This window comes from Caretta caretta, chromosome 18 (assembly GCF_965140235.1).
Source record: "Caretta caretta isolate rCarCar2 chromosome 18, rCarCar1.hap1, whole genome shotgun sequence".
NCBI classification, from domain to species: domain Eukaryota; kingdom Metazoa; phylum Chordata; order Testudines; family Cheloniidae; genus Caretta; species Caretta caretta.
This window is the reverse complement of record NC_134223.1, coordinates 8,544,183-8,562,525: the sequence shown is the minus strand read 5'-3', so window position 1 is coordinate 8,562,525 and position 18,343 is coordinate 8,544,183. Positions and strand designations below refer to the sequence as shown.

Here is an 18,343-nt window from a genome sequence, read left to right as displayed (position 1 = left end):
GGGAGACCTGGGGAGGGCTAGATTGGCGGGCGCTCAGGGGCACGGGGAAGGTGTCAACACTTTGCCTTTTCCAGGCAGGGGTGGGGTGGGGCTTAAATGTATCCAGCAGCTGCTAGCCCGAGGCTACTACGGAAAATGGAATTCCAAGCAGCGTCCCGGGAACTCCACCCTGGTAGGATCACTGGCACGCTGCCTCTCCCCAGCTTCTGAGAGTCTGGGCTTCTCAGATTGTGAGCTCCCAAGGGCAGCAAGTGGGGACAGGGTTCATATCCCCTTTCTCCATTTTTTGGAGCTAATTGGTGTCTTGTAAAAAAGATGAGCTCTGCCTTATCCTTGGTAATTATACCCTTCTCGTATTTTTAGACTGTTGTTCTGTGTTCATATTTCTCTGGTTAAAAATGTGTTGTGATCTTATATGCTGCATAATGCAAACTATTGTGGTCCTTGGACAATGGGGTACTAGATCTTCATCTCATTAGATTAAATGGAATTGGATTTAGGTTCTGTCACTGAAACTATTTTTAAGAAATATGGAGGTGGAAGTTTTACTCAAAGGCAAGGTTCTTTCTGATCTCGTCTGTCTTTCCCAGAAGCTGGAGGTGTTTCATTTTGAGTGCATAGTGTATTTGCCATTGGGAATATTTTCTAAAGTTATTAATGCATGACTTGTAGCTCACGAAAGCTTATGCTCAAATAAATTGGTTAGTCTCTAAGGTGCCACAAGTCCTCCTTTTCTTCATGCATGACTGAAGTAGTTCTTGTATACCCTGAGCTTTAAGTATGAATACCACCACCTTATTTTCAGTTACAGAGAAATATAACTCTCAATTGCCTGTTGGGAAGCAAAAAAGAACACAACAAAAATCTCAAACTTGACACATTAGGCAAACAGTTACAATAAAACATTGTTTTGCCAAATCAGACAAAATACCCTAAACAGTAGATACCTAAAGCAGGAAACTTTTGCACGTATGTATATGATGGTTCACCTAGAAACCTGCCTATGTGTTCATGCTATTCAAGAACATTCTTGCAAATCCTGCTTTTGAAGGCTTCCCTAGCATGGTCTTTCTCTTGTGGATCTCAGCTGTCGAGTAGGCAAATTCATCACCGCCTTAATAAAATACATATTTCAAAAATGTTGATCGTTGTATCGATGTCTGTCTTTGATCCTTTATGTTCTTTCTTCAATAATGAAACTATTGACCTGATTTATGGGTTTAGACCAATGATTTATCATTATTGTGAGAACTGTTCTTGGAGGGCCTAATCTGATGTGTTGAGTGCCCTCCAGACCCACTGAAGCTTATGGGAGTTGAGGGCACTCTGTGCTTTGGAAGATTGGACCTTCTGTTTCAGACTATGGCCCCACTGTGGTGCCGTACAGCCCTATGGATTTGAGGACCCTTAACTGAGGAAGAAAAGAGAATATAATGCATATATTTATATTTTAAACCAGGCTCAACTTTTAGACATGGTAGAAGTTATTTTCAAAAAGATACTGTTGAATTTTCTAATTTGTGTATCAGCGGGTGTAATTCATAAAATCCATGAGGTGCATAATTGTCATCGTGATCAGCATAATGTAATGCTGTCCGAATAAATAAAGAGTGCATGTATTCAAACACTTTGAAATAACTTTCAAAAACAGGACATGATCTATTTTCCTGAGAACTGCTGCTTTTGGTTCTTAGGTTTAGGCATTAACAGCTTAATGGAGGAGTTTTCATAATGACAGATGTTTGGCAGCTAGTAACCCTCTTGCTTAAATATTGTAAAATTAACTTTGAATTATGAAATTAATGATGTGAAATTGCACCATCAACTTGGAATCCAGTGTGTATACAAAAACAGAGTTTCTTTGAGTCAAATGGGACAGACTTGCAGGAGAAGTTCATCTATTAAGAACTTTTTTTTGAGTCAGTCTATTCCTCTTCAAGAGGGAGGCCTTAGTGAAAACTATTGTACATAAAGGGCCTGATCCTGAACCATTAAAGTCAACAGAAGCTGGCTCAAATCCAAACAGTGCAATGGGGCCTTGCTCATGATTAGAGCCTCTGCGTGCTACTGGAATATAAACAAAGATTACAATCTGTGTCTGACCCATGTGTTTCTCTCAGAGGGTTCTGGTTGTGTGAAATAAGATTTCATCATGGTGAATGTGTAATATCATAAATTAACAAACATTTGTGCCCCAACATAAGTTACATAGTTGAATATTTTTGCAGTGCTTCATTATTTACAAAAACAGACCTCTTGAGAATATAAATTACTTATTGACTATGTGACTGCTCTTTTAATAATTAAAAAAAACAAATCTCTCATCTTCAAATCGAAATGTGCAACATTTCATTTCCCTGCTTTCTAGTTCCTCTGCCTTTGGCCTCATGTAACCCTGGGGGGATTTGTATATCACACAATTTGCCTTACACAACAGAACAGTAGCAATAGCTGAGAGTAGCTGCCAAATTGTTGGATACATGATCATCCCCAGATTGTTCTTGCTCATTCTCTTTAAAATACATCACGTATGGATGTTGCTGCTAATTTACGATTGTGCACAAAGAGGTAGAAGAGCCAAACCTACTACTGAATCTGAACATGTGAGAATATGAACTTTGGAGAGGTCTATTTTCAAGCCTCTAGATTATTTGGATTTATGGTGAAGCAGTCTGATTCCTAAATTACAGGAATAAATTGTACTGAGAACTTCCAAATTATTAAAAACTAAGCTGTGTGTTACCCTAAATCCACATACAATTTCCGTTTGTATTGGTAGGCGTTGTTCTTGCATCTGAATTAGGTTTACAACATGAGAGTAAAATACTGGCAGGAGGTAGGAAGGGGTGAACTGTTTTGTTGTAACTGAATATCATGAAATGAAGCCCCTAGAATCTTACTGACTGCTCTTGCCTACGTAAAAGAATAAACTGTGCTACATTCCCTCTCTAAGGGATGAAGACCGCAAGTCTGTAGCTCTGAATTCAGAACTATTTTCTTTAACTATTTCAGGTAAGTTTCACAATAAGATGGCAAAATGTGACTGGAAAATAGAAAAGGGGAAAAGACTGATTAACTGATCGCTGCACAGGTCAGCAGGGAGTTGTTCCTTATCTCCTCCTCCCGGATGTTTAAGATTACACCAATGTGCAGGTAACGTAAGGGCGTGATGTATTTTGCCTGCTGGAGACAGGATACCAAACCTGAGGGTTCATTTTTTCAATCTAGTATGGCAAAGTGTTTGTTCCTAAGTGGCTGACTGGCATTAAGAACTTCCTAAAAATAAATAGCTGCAGAGTACTGATAAATAATAAATGGGGTGCTGTGGAAATCACCGGAGCATATAACCAGACATGTAGACAGGATGAAAGAGTATTAAAACTTCCTCTCATGTTTCCAGGGATTTAAGACAAAGCTGTAGGAGTACTTCTACATTCACTTTGGAAGTGGGGAGAGTTTTGGTTTCAAATGCCTAAACTCGAGGGAGGCAGAAAACTAAGATAGGGATTCTTCAGTATTGGGAGAGGCAGATCATCCAATGAGATTAGAGTCAGGAAACTGCAAAGGTATCTTCCACTTGTTTTCCATTCATTTATTTTGAGAGTTTTTCCTCCACTCAAACCTTATTCCAATATTTCCCTCACTGTCTGTATTTGATTTATTACGTATCTGATGAGGGGGATTAGGGAAATCATTCTTTGTCAGTTTCTTATTGCTGCATGGTCTGCCACTGAACACAGTCATGGAACTCAACAGGGGTCCAGACACACCATCATGAAAATGTTAGCTGAGCGCTGGGGCACTCTAACTGCTCTTGGATCTCTGTCTGCTTCCAAAGCAGTGGCAACTGGGCAGGATAAAGTCAATCATGCAGTCAGATAGCAGGTAGGCACGGAGCATTGAAGAAAAACAATGTGCTGAGAGGAAGGATAGTCTTGTGGTTAAGACACTGGACTGTGACTCAGGTGACCTAGGTTCAATTCTGCTTCTTCTGCAGAATCCGTATTATCATGGGCAGGTCACTTAATTTCTCTCTGCCTCAGTTCCCCTGTCTGTGAAATGAGAAAAGTGCTTTCATTCTCTTGCATTTTGTCTTCAGTCGTAAGCTTCTCGGGGCAGGACTGTATCTTACTATGTGTCTGTGCACGTCATCTTAATGGAGTCCTGATAGCCTCTCAGTTGAGGTCTCTAGAAGGTACAGGAGTATAAATGATTAAATAATAATCCTATAGTGATGGGAAAATTCTTCTCCCTCTCAGCAGGGCAACGGATTGTATTTATAACCAATGTAAGTCTTGCCCTTGCCAGAAAGTTTAGAAACTATTCCTGCTGCTTCCCCTGCCTCTGCTGAATTGAGGCAGATTCCAGGGTTTGAACTGCAGTATCTCATTTGTTACTGCAAAGTGTCTTCTGTCGGCCGTCAAACCACATCGCCACAGTTTTTGTGACCAACAGGCAAGTCTTTCGTCCTAAATTACTAGTTCAGATCTGGTCGGTGCTGAATGACAGTTACGACCATCTAATGGCTCGTGTGATACGATTCATTAGCTAGTGGGCAGGTATCCACATCACACAGTGTCACCACTATAAGCACCACTACGTCAGTCACAAGAAAAACTGAGGACTGAATTAGCCCTTAAGACACAGCTACCTTCTCATTCCATGGGGGCCTATCCATGCTAATGTTGAGGCACATCAGTGGGACAGTGTGTGAAGCTTGATCTGCCACGGCCCATGCTATATCTGTTCTGTGAGTAAGTCGTCTTCCATCTCCCTGACTGTCAAGCAAAGAACTAAGCTGCAATTATTTTTAAAGATCTTTCATGTGCATAGGGGTGTTTTTTTATTTTAGTCAGACATTTGAGCTGACATTAACACTTCCTTCACTGGGGGTGAGCAGTTTGTTTCCAGCATTGACATTGATTTTATGTGGGGAGCACAAAAAAATCTTAAATGAATCTTTGAGGCCACATGTCTTTGCCTCTAGGACAGATTTCAGCAAATGTATTTTTCTCCAAGTGTGTGGCAGCTCTGCCAAAAATTTCCCTTCCTTTCCTCTCTTCACAAAGTATGTTATATTTGTCACTGTAACTGACTGTTTTGAGCTCTCCATTCTGCAGAATTGCCTCCTGTCCTAGCAAACCCTGGCCAACGGTGCAAAACTTATAGGCAGCTAAGATGAGAATGATCCTCTGTTAAAAAGTAATAGAAGGGGATGTTGGGAGTAAAGGCAAAATGTGCCAAACTCTTGAAAGCAGAAGGGCAAAATGTTTATTGCATCAGAATTCTCTTCTCTGATCCACAGTGGATTTTGACCTTGGTATTTTCCTCTCACTGTTTATGCAGAAGTCCCCATGGATGATGTCAGAGAGCTCCTTGCACATAGGGAGGAGCAGAGATGCTGCATTGCTCTGTGGAAAATAGTTTTATTCCCCATGTTTTATTTTGAATATATATTTGGAATTAAAATAATTAAATTTAAATAATCTTGCCTTCCATGTATTAATAAATGTCACATCTTCAAAGCACTCAAACATTTACTATTATTTTATGCAGCTGACTTGCTTTCCTGTTACGTTTTCTTATTGCAGTGAATCTGAAATCCTGCACCACGACAAACAATATGAGCCCTTCTACTCGTCCTTTGTTGCGCTCTCCACTCATTACATCACTACAGTGTGTGGCCTAAGTAAGTGTTCAGCATGTCCTACTTCTTGTCTAGTGACTGGGATGTAATGAACAGGGATGTCATTCTTTCGGTACTTGCTTGAAGTCTGTTTTCTGAATCAGATGTTAATGAAGAGTTTGTGGGTCTGGCACTTGCCAGCAGTTGTTCTAGCAGCCTGTTTCACGAGTGTGGGGGAAGCACAGCCCTAAGGATCTAGGCATTGTAAGTGAAATCTAATGGTGAACTCTTTGCTTTATGACTTTTCTCATTTATTGAAGCCTTTTAGTGTCATTGTAATGCAAAATAGCAAATGCTGTTATAGCTTGCATATTTATACCTGCCTCTGGAAATTTCTACTACATGCATCCGACGAAGTGGGTATTCACCCATGAAAGCTTATGCTCCAATATGTCTGTTAGTCAAGAAGGTGCCACAGGACTCTTTGCCGCTTTTACAGATCCAGACTAACACGGCTACCCCTCTGATACTAAATACTATTATAGTATCCCTTGTATCTATGGTGGCCCTTACGCCTGTATAGATAATTATTCTTGCTTTAGAGAAGTTCCTTGTATATTATTGTCTAATAAAGAAATAGACTAAACTTAATCTTCTATCAATACAGTATGTTACTCTGCAAGTGGTTCTGTTGAAGTTACTGGGACTAAATGTGGAGTGAGGTGCTATTTATAAGAGTATTGGGATCAGACCCTCTCTTCTGTCTCTCGCACACTGTTTTCTTCAGTATAGTTAAGAATGTATTCCAGTGATTTAACTCTCAGAAGGTGGGGTTAAATGATACAAGCTTTTTACTTTTGTAGTACCCAGGAACCAGCTGCAGTCCGTGGCAGCTGCTTGTAAAGTTCTGATTGAATTCTCACTACTGCGACTTGAAAACCCAGATGAGGCATGTGCTGTTTCACAGGTGAGTAGAAGGGTGGATTTTGAGACTGGAAGCAGAACTATATCAGAGAAAGGGTGCGTGGCTTCTTCCTTCTTAGTGTCTGCTCTAGTGTAATTTTGGGAGCTGTTGCAAGATGCAAAGTTATTCTAGAAATATTTAAGATTTAGTGCCCTAGAAGGGTAACACTTGTAACACTATCTTGTTGCCGCATCCTCAGTTGGGTAAGGGTTGTGGTGGGGGAAGGAAAAAGGAGAGAAACAGGAAACGCTTCTGCAGGGATGGAAAGTGACCTAATCCACCGTCCCTTGCCTGCCTGCGACACATGGTACTTGTAACCTACTGGATCTTTCTTGTTAATGCCTTCTTTTTCCAGAATTCCTGTGCACAGGCATTAAGATGAGTGTTACCTGCAGATTTGTGATTAAATAGACTTCAAGGAACAAAATTAACTCTGAACATCCATTCTGATTTTCTATTTTCTCTGCTTTGCATCTTGAGAGATGCTTCTGCATTGCCAACTCATTTGTTCTTCTTGTGTAAGAAACAAACTCTTCTCTGGTCATGTGTTCCTCTCCTACGGAGAGTTTTCCTCTTCCACAAAAAGAAAACAAGTTGCTGAGTTTCACAATCCTTTAAAATCCTAAAGGTAAATTGGCTTCTGAGGCTCAGACACAAGGTGATCACTTACTTGTTCTGAGCCCGAGTGCACTATCGGAAAGATTGCTTCTCCAAGTGCTGTTCTGTAGCAGGGAGAGGATTCAAGTCCTGGCTGCTCTCTCATCTGCTGTTCATTCCCTTCCATGCTCCTAGATGAGAGATCAGCTTTGGCCTGTGAGGGGAACATAAGAACGATCACACTGGGTCAGAGAAAAGGTCCATCTACCCCAGTATCCTGTCTTCTGACAAGGGCCAATGCCAGGTGCCCCAGAGGGAATCAATGTTGAGGGAAAAATAGGGAAAAAGAGCACTTGGATTTGATTTGGTGTCCTTTTTGTAGAAACACCTGATTCTGCTGATAAAGGGGCTCTGCACTGGCTGCAGCCGCCTGGACAGAACTGAAATAATTACTTTCACAGCAATGATGAAATCAGCCAAGCTGCCTCAAACTATCAAAACCCTCTCTGATGGTAAGTGCTTCAATGTAATCTTAGCACATGCTTGTTGTTTCAATGCAGTACTTTTACAAAGCACTGCACACTTCCTACCCTTGACATGTGGAATGACACTCTGCTTCTGCCCCTGCAGTGGAGGATCAGAAAGAGCTGGCCTCTCCAGTGAACCCTGAACTGCGACAGAAAGAGGTGCAGATGAACTTCCTGAATCAACTGACATCAGTCTTTAACCCTAGAGTGACAGCATCACCATCTCTTGCTCCAGACACCCAGGTGAACAAACAGCCTTAGAACAGAAGTGCCATGTTCCTAATACTACTGGTGTGAGCATAGGGATGGGCAGAAGGCTATAGGAGATGAACAGGGAGCTTTTTATATATATACTCAGATGAAGCTCTTCTGCACTGGTTAAATCTCATTTGCATGTGGGTAAGTATCAATGAGATGGAGGAAAGTATGGTAAATCTTTTGGTGACTGATTTATCACAGTATGGAAAGCTAACATCTTTGGAGGTGTGGGTCCTCGTTGAGTTGTGTTGCAGATCAGTCTTGCTCCCATAAAGAGACCTGCAGTAACACCCCATTTTCAGATGCTGGTTGTCCTGTATTTCAGGAGTTCTCCACAGCCCAACTGTGCCACAACTGGTTTTCTGCATATAAAAGCCAGAGCCAGCGTTAGGGGGTAGCAATCACGGCAGTTGCCTGGGTACCCATGCCACAGGGGTCCCCGCAAAGCTACATTGCTCAGGCTTCAGTCCTGGGTGGTGGGACTCGGGGCCCTGGACTTCAACTCCATGTGCTGGGGCTTTGGCTTTCTGCCCTGGGCTCCAGTGTGTCTAATGCTGGCCTTGCTTGGCGGACCCCCTGAAACCTGCTTGTGGCCCCCCCAGGGGGCCCTGAACCCCTGGTTGAGAACCACTGCTGTATTTAACATCTGCTTGTTTATTAGGTGGAAGGAGAAAGTGATAATCAGACATCCACAGATCAAGCCTCTGTGGCGAAGACCAAAAGTATATTCATTGCTCAGAATGTAGCCAGCCTGCAAGAGCTTGGTAAGAATGAGCTTTTAATAATAATAATAATAATAATAATAATAATAAAAATTAATAATTGTTCTTGGAATGTCCCAGAGTGTAAGCCCTGGAGCCTGAAGTCCTCTGCTGCAGAGATGCAGCATGGGTAACGATAGTGCAAGCCTGCCCTATATCACACCCTGCCATCCCTAACCTGAAGGAACCAGCTCTATGGGTGGAGGTTGAGTTCATCCTCCAAGACCCACTCAGTGCTTTGTCTTTGTATTGAGATTGCCTGTAAAGTTGGTGGCTGTGATGTGGATACTTATTTGTTAGGAACAGGATGAAGATGATGATTTAACTTACATGCAAATAGCTATGATACATAGAAAAAGGCAGTGTAAAATGACAAGGGATGGCATACTGACTGGGCACGAGTGATGGGGTTGGGAGTCACTGCTGCATAAGTTAGGTCTAATGTACCACACAAGATGAGCATGAGACCTTCCACGTAACACCTTTTCTGTTACTTTTTTGGCTGCTATCCTGTGGTGCATTTAAACTAGATTTTAACTTAGGTTTCTTTATCCCAATTACCTGATCTGTGGTGCCATCCCTATATTTCCTCACAACAAATTGCAACTGCATTCATTTTAAAGATAATGCCACAGGTGAAATATGGGGAAAACTTTATCCCCACTGATTTAAGCCCATGGCTCATACTCTGTCACCTTAATTCTAGTTTTAAAGCCATCCAGTGGAACAACAAAGGTAAAGCAATGGCCTGTTTTTTTTTTCTGATAGGTGGCTCTGAAAAGTTGCTGCGAGTGTGTCTGAACCTCCCTTACTTTTTGCGGTACATAAATCGATTTCAGGATGCAGTGTCGGCCAACTCGTTTTTCATTATGCCAGCCACTGTAGCAGATGCCACTGCAGTCCGCAATGGGTAAGAGATTTCAATTTTTCGTCCTTTGTTTATATTGGGTATGTTAGATGAGAGAGTGCGAATGTACAAGTGGTACAGTACCGGCCACTGTCTCTCTTCTATTAGACATTTGATGCCAGAAAGTCCTCTCCAGAGTGTAATGTGCTTTTCTTAACCCATTTCAATTGTGGTTATAGGTTTCATTCGCTGGTGATAGATGTGACCATGGCATTGGATACTTTGTCTCTCCCTGTGTTGGAGCCCCTGACTCCCACACGGCTGCAGGACGTGACTGTTCTTGCCCTCAGCTGCCTTTATGCAGGTGAGTTAATGTCCTTTGGTAGCATCATGTTTCTAGAGATCAAAAGTCTTTTCTCTCTCCCCACTCTCCCTGGAGCCCTGAGTAGCTCTGCATTTCCTCTGCTTTGTAACCTGCACCTTTGAGACCCAAAAAATGACCTCCTTCCTTCATAGAATATCAGGGTTGTAAGGAACCTCAGGAGGTCATCTAGTCCAACCCCCTGCTCAAAGCAGGACCAATCCCCCACTAAATCATCCCAGCCAGGACTTTGTCAAACCTGACCTTAAAAACTTCTAAGGAAGGAGATTACACCGCCTCCCTAGGTAACGCATTCCAGTGTTTCACCACTTTCCTAGTGAAAAAGTTTTTTCTAATATCCAACCTAAACCTCCCGTGCTGAGGGAGGACTGAACAGGACACTCTTTGAAGGCTGACTTTGATTGGATGGAACAAGAGGCATGCTGAATTCCCAGGGCTTCGCCTCTGTAACATAGTACTCCCAGTCCATAGCACTAGGAAGCTAGAGTGCCCTTTCCTTTTTGTAAATCTGAAGGCTGGCTCGGTAGTATTGTGTTCAGGTTAAGCAGGAAATTGTTGTAATGTCACCAAAATGACAACGGACAGTGCTAATGCAGAGTTTCTGTGACTGAGGGCGTATTGGGTAGTGTTGGCAGTCCTTGCAAACCTGTCCTTGGGATGCACAAGTTCAGTAATGAAACACTTCCTTAGTTGTCATCTTTCACCTTTTCTGCTTTGCTTTGTTGTTCAGGACTTAAATGTTTCTCAGAGTTTATCCTTTAAATTTGCTAGTTATACCTAGAATTCAGCCCTGTCTCCCAAGTGTGTGTAAGCGCCCCAGAATTATGAGAATGTAATCAGTGCGTAAAGTATTCTCTATTAATAATTTCTGCTACATCTGATTCCCTCCTGAGTATTAGGTTCTATGTAACTTCGTTGTTTTAGGGTAACTGAAATTATCCTCTCTTCTGCCAACTGGAATGGTGAATATTCCTGGCCTAATCAACTCCATGTGTAGTTTCCGCACTGCTGACTGTAGTGTAAGTGAACAGGAATATAGATTTCCAAGGTCAGCTCTTAACTGTAATGTGGTCCTTTGCCCTCTTCTTTCATCAGGTGTGAGTGTGGCAACATGCATGGCAATCCTCCATGTGGGCAGCACCCAGCAGGTACGAACTGGATCCACAAGTTCTAAAGAAGATGATTACGAAAATGATGCTGCCACCATTGTACAGAAATGTGTAAGTTGATGGCGTGGAATGCAACTGCTCAAGGGAGAGCAGTTGTCTTGCTTTCACTTTATTTTTGCCAAGGATGCAAAGGAACATAACATAAGAACGGCCATCCTGGGTCAGACCCCAGGTCCATCAAGCCCAGTATCCTGTCCTCTGACAGTGGCTAGTGGCAGGTGCCCCAAAGGGAATGAACAGACAGGTTATCATAAAGTGATCCATCCCCTGTCACAACAATCCCAGCTTCTGGCAAACAGAGGCTAGGAACACCATTCCTGCCCATCCTGGCTAATAGGTCCATCAATGGTTATCTTCCATTAATCTATCTAGCTCCCTTTGGAACCCTGTTATAGTATTGGCCTTCACAACACCCTCTGGCAAGGAGTTCCAGAGGTTGACAGTGCGTTGCATGAAAAAATACTTTCTTATGTTTGTTTTAAACCTGCTATCTATTAGTTTCATTTGGTGGCCCCTTGTTCTTGGATTATGAGAAGGAGTAAATAACACTTATTTACTTTCTATATACCACTTGTGATTTTATAGACCTCTATCATATCCCCCTTAGTCGCCTCTTTTCTAAGCTGAAAAGTCCGTCTTATTTATCTCTCCTCATACGGAAGCCATTCTATACCCCTAATAATTTTTGTTGCCCTTTTCTGAACTTTTTCCAATTCCAATATATCTTTTTTTTGAGATGGGGCGACCACATATGCACGCAGTATTCAAGGTGTGAGCGTACCAAAAGACTAGAAGGAAACTCAGTTTAGGTCTTACACATGGAAGTGCCTATCAGTTTTAACTGTTTGAATCACTGTTAGCTTCTCTTGGTCCCTGGCACTGGGCTTGCTGACACCTGAAGAAAGACTGATACCAATATAAGCTAGTAATATCTGTGAGTTTGCAGTGGGGAGGATTACTGTGGAGTGGAACCGAGCAACCTTCAGAGAAGGGTGTTTGAGTAGTACATGGAATAGTTTAGTGACTTGTCTAATAGAACACTGCAAGGTTACGAAGGTTTTTGGTTTTACTTACAGCTTGAAATCTATGAAATGATTGGTCAAGCCATCAGCAACTCGCGCCGTGCAGGGGGAGAGGTAATAATCGCATCCCACCGGGAACCTTTTCTTTGTTGTAACTTGTGGTGGTGCATTTGGTCAGTTGGATTTACGTTGGTGTGTCTGGTTTTTTCACTGTTCGAATGCTAGCATTATCAGAATTTCCAGCTGCTTGGGGCCTGGTGTTTGCTCAACAGCCTCTTCCTCATCTTGAACCTCAACCCCACTGCCCTGGCCGATAAGGGAAAGGAGAAAGACCCATTGGCTGCTCTTCGAGTCAGAGACATTATTGCTCGTACCAAAGAGGGAGTTGGGTCTCCCAAGCTGGGACCTGGGAAAGGGTATGTAAATACCTCCACTAAGTTAATCAGTTTACACATATCACTGTGGTATTGTTCTGTTATGCTGTGGCTGTTACTCCTGAGTGGTTGTCTTCTTCAAGAGACTTCCTGTGCCCACCCACCCCACCTTCATAATCAATCCCTTCATATTCTTTTCTCCAGTTTTCTTCCCTTTCAGTTTAAACTGAGTGAGATGACTGAGAAATTGCTCTGTTAATTTTTCACAAATGATATTGTGCATATTTTTTAGCCAGTACTTAGTAAGAGGAGGGCTTTTTATCTGTAGAGGAATATGAAGATTCCACTTTAGGCTTAGCGCCAGGTACTTTCTCAGTGGGCAGGGAATATATCTTGTATCGAACCGGATGAGGCATTGTATACCATAGGGTGAACAGAGCCTAGATTTCTGTCTAGTAGGGCTTGGCACCTTTAGTGAACCTCCCCTTCCCCAATCAATTCATGATTCTCTACAGTAGCAGATGCAGTTGTGGGGTGGTAGGAATCTGTAAACCTTGCCCTCAGGTGGAAGAATATTTTCAAGTGAATTATTATTTTCACTTGAATTAAATGCTAAAATTAATTTTCCTATTCCACTTATTGTGAAATTTAAATTGTATACACTTTGGTCTGGCCGGTATTGCAAATGAGACGTAAATGTAATTGATATAAGCATCAGGCAATGTTCCTGATACCCTAACGGTTCACTGTTTGGATTAAAGTCCTCAGAGATGACAGTGATGTACAATGGAGAGATTGAGCTGGTAATTCTTTGGCAGTTCCTATAGAAGACAAGTAGATAGCATTAGAGTAGTAATTAAAATATTAATATCAACACCTTTTCTTTTTCTGCAGACATCAAGGGTTTGGTGTTCTGTCAGTGGTGTTAGCAAATCATGCCATCAAACTCTTAACATCCCTCTTTCAAGATCTGCAGGTGGAGGCACTACACAAGGTGAGAAGGTGGGACTCTGATTTTCTTAAATAATCTTCTTCATTGGAACATGCTTTGAACCGTCCTTTGATGCTGTCCCCTAGGGGTGGGAGACTGATGGTCCCCCAGCAGTGCTGAATGTCATGGCTCAGAGCACATCAATTCAGAGAATTCAACGTCTGATCGATTCCGTACCGCTCACTAATCTGCTGCTGACTTTGCTCTCCACTTCTTATAGAAAGGTAGGAGATGGCACGTTGATAGTTCTGTTGTGGAACTTCTCTCAGTTAAACAGTGAGAGTTGTGTGGAAAGTTCCAATTGCAAGTATCAACTAACATGCTAAGGAGAAGAACTTAGAACTGTGTTTACTTATAAATGTTGCAAGTTACCAACAAGGAATTGGATGTCTCCCATTTTATAGAATAGGAGAGGTTGTGACTATGACAGACTCTGTTCTCACGTGCTTCCAGTGAACTAAGAAAATAAGGGTCCTGTGTACAGAAGGGGAGTCTTCATGTTTCGATTGTTATGCAAAATGTACCTTGGAGTCTTTGTGTGGGCTCTGCGTTAGCCACCCCAGAAAATGATGGATGTAATTTAGAAGAAAGTCTTGATAGGAATGTCAGTAAGCAATTTGAGCAGAACTATAATAGAAAGGAATAAAAAAAAAAATGATGAGGATTTGAAAGCAAGTCTGTTCTTATCTATTGTACTTTCAAGTTTTGATCTTGTGGTTTAACTTGCCCTGCTGTTCTTTTAAGGCTTGTGTCTTGCAACGTCAGAGAAAGGGTTCCATGAGCAGTGATGCAAGTGCCTCTACTGATTCTAATACGTACTATGAGGATGACTTCAGCAGCACTGAAGAGGAGAGCAGCCAGGGTAATAGTTTTCAGCAAGCATCTTAACTCTAGGTCTTACACTTTTTATTTTTCAACATAATGGAAGCCTGTGCACTAAGCTTTTATCTCCCAGGACTGGATTACACTGTGGTACTTAAGAATTAAACTCATTTGTTAGGATCAGTGGGCAAAAAGAAATACCAGCAATGCTCTGTAGGTACTGAAGTCAGCCCCCCAGCGTTACAGGGTTGGCAGTATCTGCTCCAAATGGAACTTTGGGGAAGACTGAGAATTCTCCCCCCTCAAAGGGGAGTCCCTGCCAAATGAAGATAGAGCTCGTTGGCCTTGTGATTGAAAGGAAAGGTGAAATTGTAGGGCTGCTGGTATTGCCCTTTACTGGGCTCTTAGTGAACTAGCTGGTAGAAGCAATGTCATTTTGCATCTGTATCATTGTTTTCCATGTACTCTTTATTAGATGATGACAGTGAACCCATCCTTGGGCAATGGTTTGAAGAAACAATTTCTCCAAGTAAAGAGAAAGTGGCCCCACCCCCACCACCTCCCCCACCTCCCCTGGAGAGCTCCCCTAGAGTGAAAAGCCCCAACAAACAGGCTACTGGGGAGAATGGAAACATCCTGGCCAGCCGCAAGGACCCAGAATTGGTATGCTATGATCTCCGTGATGAATTATGTAATTAGTGAGATGTAGCACTGAACAGTGGCCAAAGAGGCTTGTTAGTCTGGCACTTAGCAGTTTAAATCAGGCATAGTATTATATTGCTGTTCTGAGAGTCATTGGCTAGCTGGGGTAGAGGGTGAATGGCCATGGGTCTGATTGCCAAAAACCTTGGCTTCAGAAGGAGCTGTTTTGAATTACTCTTTCTGGAGGTACATATTAATAATGGCTATTGTCAAGGGAGAGAATAATTAAGATAATATCGATTTAGGTTGGAGGGGGTGAGGAAATATGAGGGCAGAATTATAAATGGAAATGTTAACTGCACTTTGTCAGACAAACCATTCCTTTGGGTAATAGTGAAAATGAATGTTGCTGTTAAGCAAGATAATGGATTTGCAAGCTCTTTAGACATCTATATGAAATACCAGCTGAATGAGAGAGCCACTCATCCCAGTGGGTTTGTCTTGAAGACTAGAAACTGTAATGGCAGACAAGCAGAGTGGCTGTACAGCAATCTAATTGTAATGAGAAGAGAGAAGTAAATCTGAACTCTAATTATTGGCTTGTAATGGAGGACGAGTGTAGCTGGGTGGTGAATTACCTAGCAAAGAGATTTTTTTGTTTAGTTTTTCTTTGACCACTATTGGATTTTGGTGTTTCTAAGATTGATGCATTTCTCTTTCTTCCTTCTAGTTTTTAAACCTGGCTTCCAATATTCTGAACTTCATTACTTCCTCCATGCTGAACTCCAGGAACAACTTCATTCGCAACTACCTGAGTGTGTCTCTTTCAGAGCAGCACATGGCCACGCTGGCTAGCATCATCAAGGAAGTGGACAAAGATGGGCTGAAGGGTGAGCGAGCAGAACTTCTTTACTCAGGGAACGTCTAGGATGGGGGAGTTCTACTTTTACATGGGTTTTCTTTGTCCAGGGTTGGGATCATGGCTCTCCAAGTAGAGCTGTAGTAGGAATTGACATAATCTCATTTGTGTTGCAGGCACATCAGATGAGGAATTTGCTGCTGCATTGTATCACTTTAACCATTCCTTGGTGACCTCGGACCTACAGTCTCCTACCTTGCAGGTTAGAATGTAAAATTAAAGCATTTGTGTCTGGTGTTGAATTTACATGGAGAATACATTCTATGTTAGTACATCAGTGCTTCTCACTCTAGAGCCCCTTTTGAACACCAAGCAATGGGATATTGTGGGGCTGGCAGAGGAGATGCTTCTTGAGGCGATGCTTTTTCTACAGAATAGTCCCCAGAATGAAAACAGTTGGAGAGCAGCAGTCTGCATCAACACTCATTTGTAAGGGGGTTTGAATTAGTGCCCTTAACTCCAGAGATGTTTAAAGGGAAAACTGAATAATTCTCCATGTCTAGGATGCTGTTAGTTTCAAAGAATGGTTTCTGAATGTGCATTTTACTGTAGGAATTTCCTGCTTGGCTTTTTATGATTTGATCTCTTTTGCTTTCATATACTAACCTTGTGGCCTCTAGGTTTCTTTGTCAGGACACGTAATGACCAAGCTTAATGCCATAAGAAGAGGGTTTGTAAATCTGTTACAGTAGTGTATCAAAACACTATGCCTTTTGTTGACTATTTTCCCCTATAGTTTAAATACAGTAATTTTTTGAAGTAGTTACTCTTTTTTAAATATACATTTTTGGCATACGTAAACAGAGAGCGAGCATAACTGCACTCAGTAGAAATGGAGTGTTAAGAGTGGGGATGACCTCTCTGGTTCTGGTTAGAATTTACTGGAGACATGGCACTTAAACACAATCTGGCAAATAAAGAGGTAGTGAGTGAAGGGCCTTCCAGAGACTGTATTGGCACTAGTTAACCTCTTGCATCGGTGTTGAGCATACTTAATAGATGTAATTAGAGTTTAAAGAGTTTCAGATCAGTGGTTTCAGGTAAAATCTCTTTTCACATGTCCATATGTTCCTGTTTTTGTGGCACAATAAAAGCAGCAGTCCGTTCTCCTTTGGTGGTATTTTTTTGTGTTTTTTTTTTTCTCCCCACATCCCCCCAGTCTTAAGGATACCTGAGTTTTAGCTTTTGACAGTGAAACAGGATACATGATTAATGTCAGGCAGAGTAACTATAGACTCTGCAAGTCTGTCTACCATTCTGCCAAACCACCATCTCTTCTGCCAGTATTGGGTCTCATAAGTGAACAGGACTCATGATATTTTTTCCTAGACTTTTTAATGTAACAAAAGTCCCCTATGGTGTAGATGGAGGCTTTAAAAAGAACAACAAAATCCCTCTGCGTAACTTCACTTGGTACCTATGCCATATTTTACTTAGTACATGTGCCAAATAATGTGACCTTCCAGAGGTGAAATACCACTGCATTAACCCTATATATATCATAGAATCATAGAATATCAGGGATGGAAGGGACCTCAGGAGGTCATATAGTTCCACCCCCTGCTCAAAGCAGGACCAATCCCCAATTAAATCATCCCAGCCAGGGCTTTGTCAAGCCTGACCTTAAAAACTTCTAAGGAAGGAGATTCTACCACCTCCCTAGGTAACACATTCCAGTGTTTCACCACCCTCCTAGTGAAAAAGTTTTTCCTAATATCCAAAACCTAAACCTCCCCCACTGCAACTTGAGACCATGACTCCTTGTCCTGTCATCTTCTACCACTGAGAATAGTCTAGAACCATCCTCTTTGGAACCACCTCTCAGGTAGTTGAAAGCAGCTATCAAATCCCCCCTCATTCTTCTCTTCTGCAGACTAAACAATCCCATTTCCCTCAGCTTCTCCTCATAAGTCGTGTTCCAGACCCCTAATCATTTTTGTTGCCCTTCGCTGGACTCTCTCCAATTTATCCACATCCTCCTTGTAGTGTGGGGCCCAAAACCGGACACAGTACTCCAGATGAGGCCTCACCAATGTCGAATAGAGGGGAACGATCACGTCCCTCGATCTGCTGGCTATGCCCCTACTTATACATCCCAAAATGCCATTGGCCTTCTTGGCAACAAGAGCACACTGTTGACTCATATCCAGCTTCTCGTCCACTGTCACCCCTAGGTCCTTTTCCGCAGAACTGCTGCCTAGCCATTCGGTCCCTAGTCTGTAGCGGTGCATTGGATTCTTCTGTCCTAAGTGCAGGACCCTGCACTTATCCTTATTGAACCTCATCAGATTTCTTTTGGCCCAATCCTCCAATTTGTCTAGGTCCCTCTGTATCCTATCCCTACCTGCCACCGTATCTACCACTCCTCCTAGTTTAGTATCATCCACAAATTTGCTGAGAGTGCAATCCACACCATCCTCCATATCCACTTAGAGCCCTACT

General features: G+C 42.2%; 1 protein-coding gene across 4 annotated transcripts in view; it reads left to right on the top strand.

Annotated features, from left to right (window-relative positions):
- Positions 1 to 18,343, top strand: part of UBR4 (ubiquitin protein ligase E3 component n-recognin 4) — a 118,452-nt gene that overhangs the window by 529 nt on the left and 99,580 nt on the right. For all 4 annotated transcript variants that reach the window (XM_048824691.2, XM_048824688.2, XM_048824689.2 and 1 more), the window contains exons 2-17: positions 5,592 to 5,689; positions 6,490 to 6,593; positions 7,570 to 7,699; positions 7,818 to 7,957; positions 8,634 to 8,736; positions 9,502 to 9,643; positions 9,820 to 9,944; positions 11,058 to 11,182; positions 12,208 to 12,267; positions 12,379 to 12,569; positions 13,422 to 13,521; positions 13,605 to 13,742; positions 14,263 to 14,380; positions 14,816 to 15,003; positions 15,713 to 15,872; positions 16,018 to 16,103. In XM_048824691.2, coding sequence (XP_048680648.1) covers positions 5,592 to 5,689; positions 6,490 to 6,593; positions 7,570 to 7,699; positions 7,818 to 7,957; positions 8,634 to 8,736; positions 9,502 to 9,643; positions 9,820 to 9,944; positions 11,058 to 11,182; positions 12,208 to 12,267; positions 12,379 to 12,569; positions 13,422 to 13,521; positions 13,605 to 13,742; positions 14,263 to 14,380; positions 14,816 to 15,003; positions 15,713 to 15,872; positions 16,018 to 16,103 — 2,008 coding nt within the window. The remainder of the gene's footprint in view (positions 1 to 5,591; positions 5,690 to 6,489; positions 6,594 to 7,569; positions 7,700 to 7,817; positions 7,958 to 8,633; positions 8,737 to 9,501; positions 9,644 to 9,819; positions 9,945 to 11,057; positions 11,183 to 12,207; positions 12,268 to 12,378; positions 12,570 to 13,421; positions 13,522 to 13,604; positions 13,743 to 14,262; positions 14,381 to 14,815; positions 15,004 to 15,712; positions 15,873 to 16,017; positions 16,104 to 18,343) is intronic.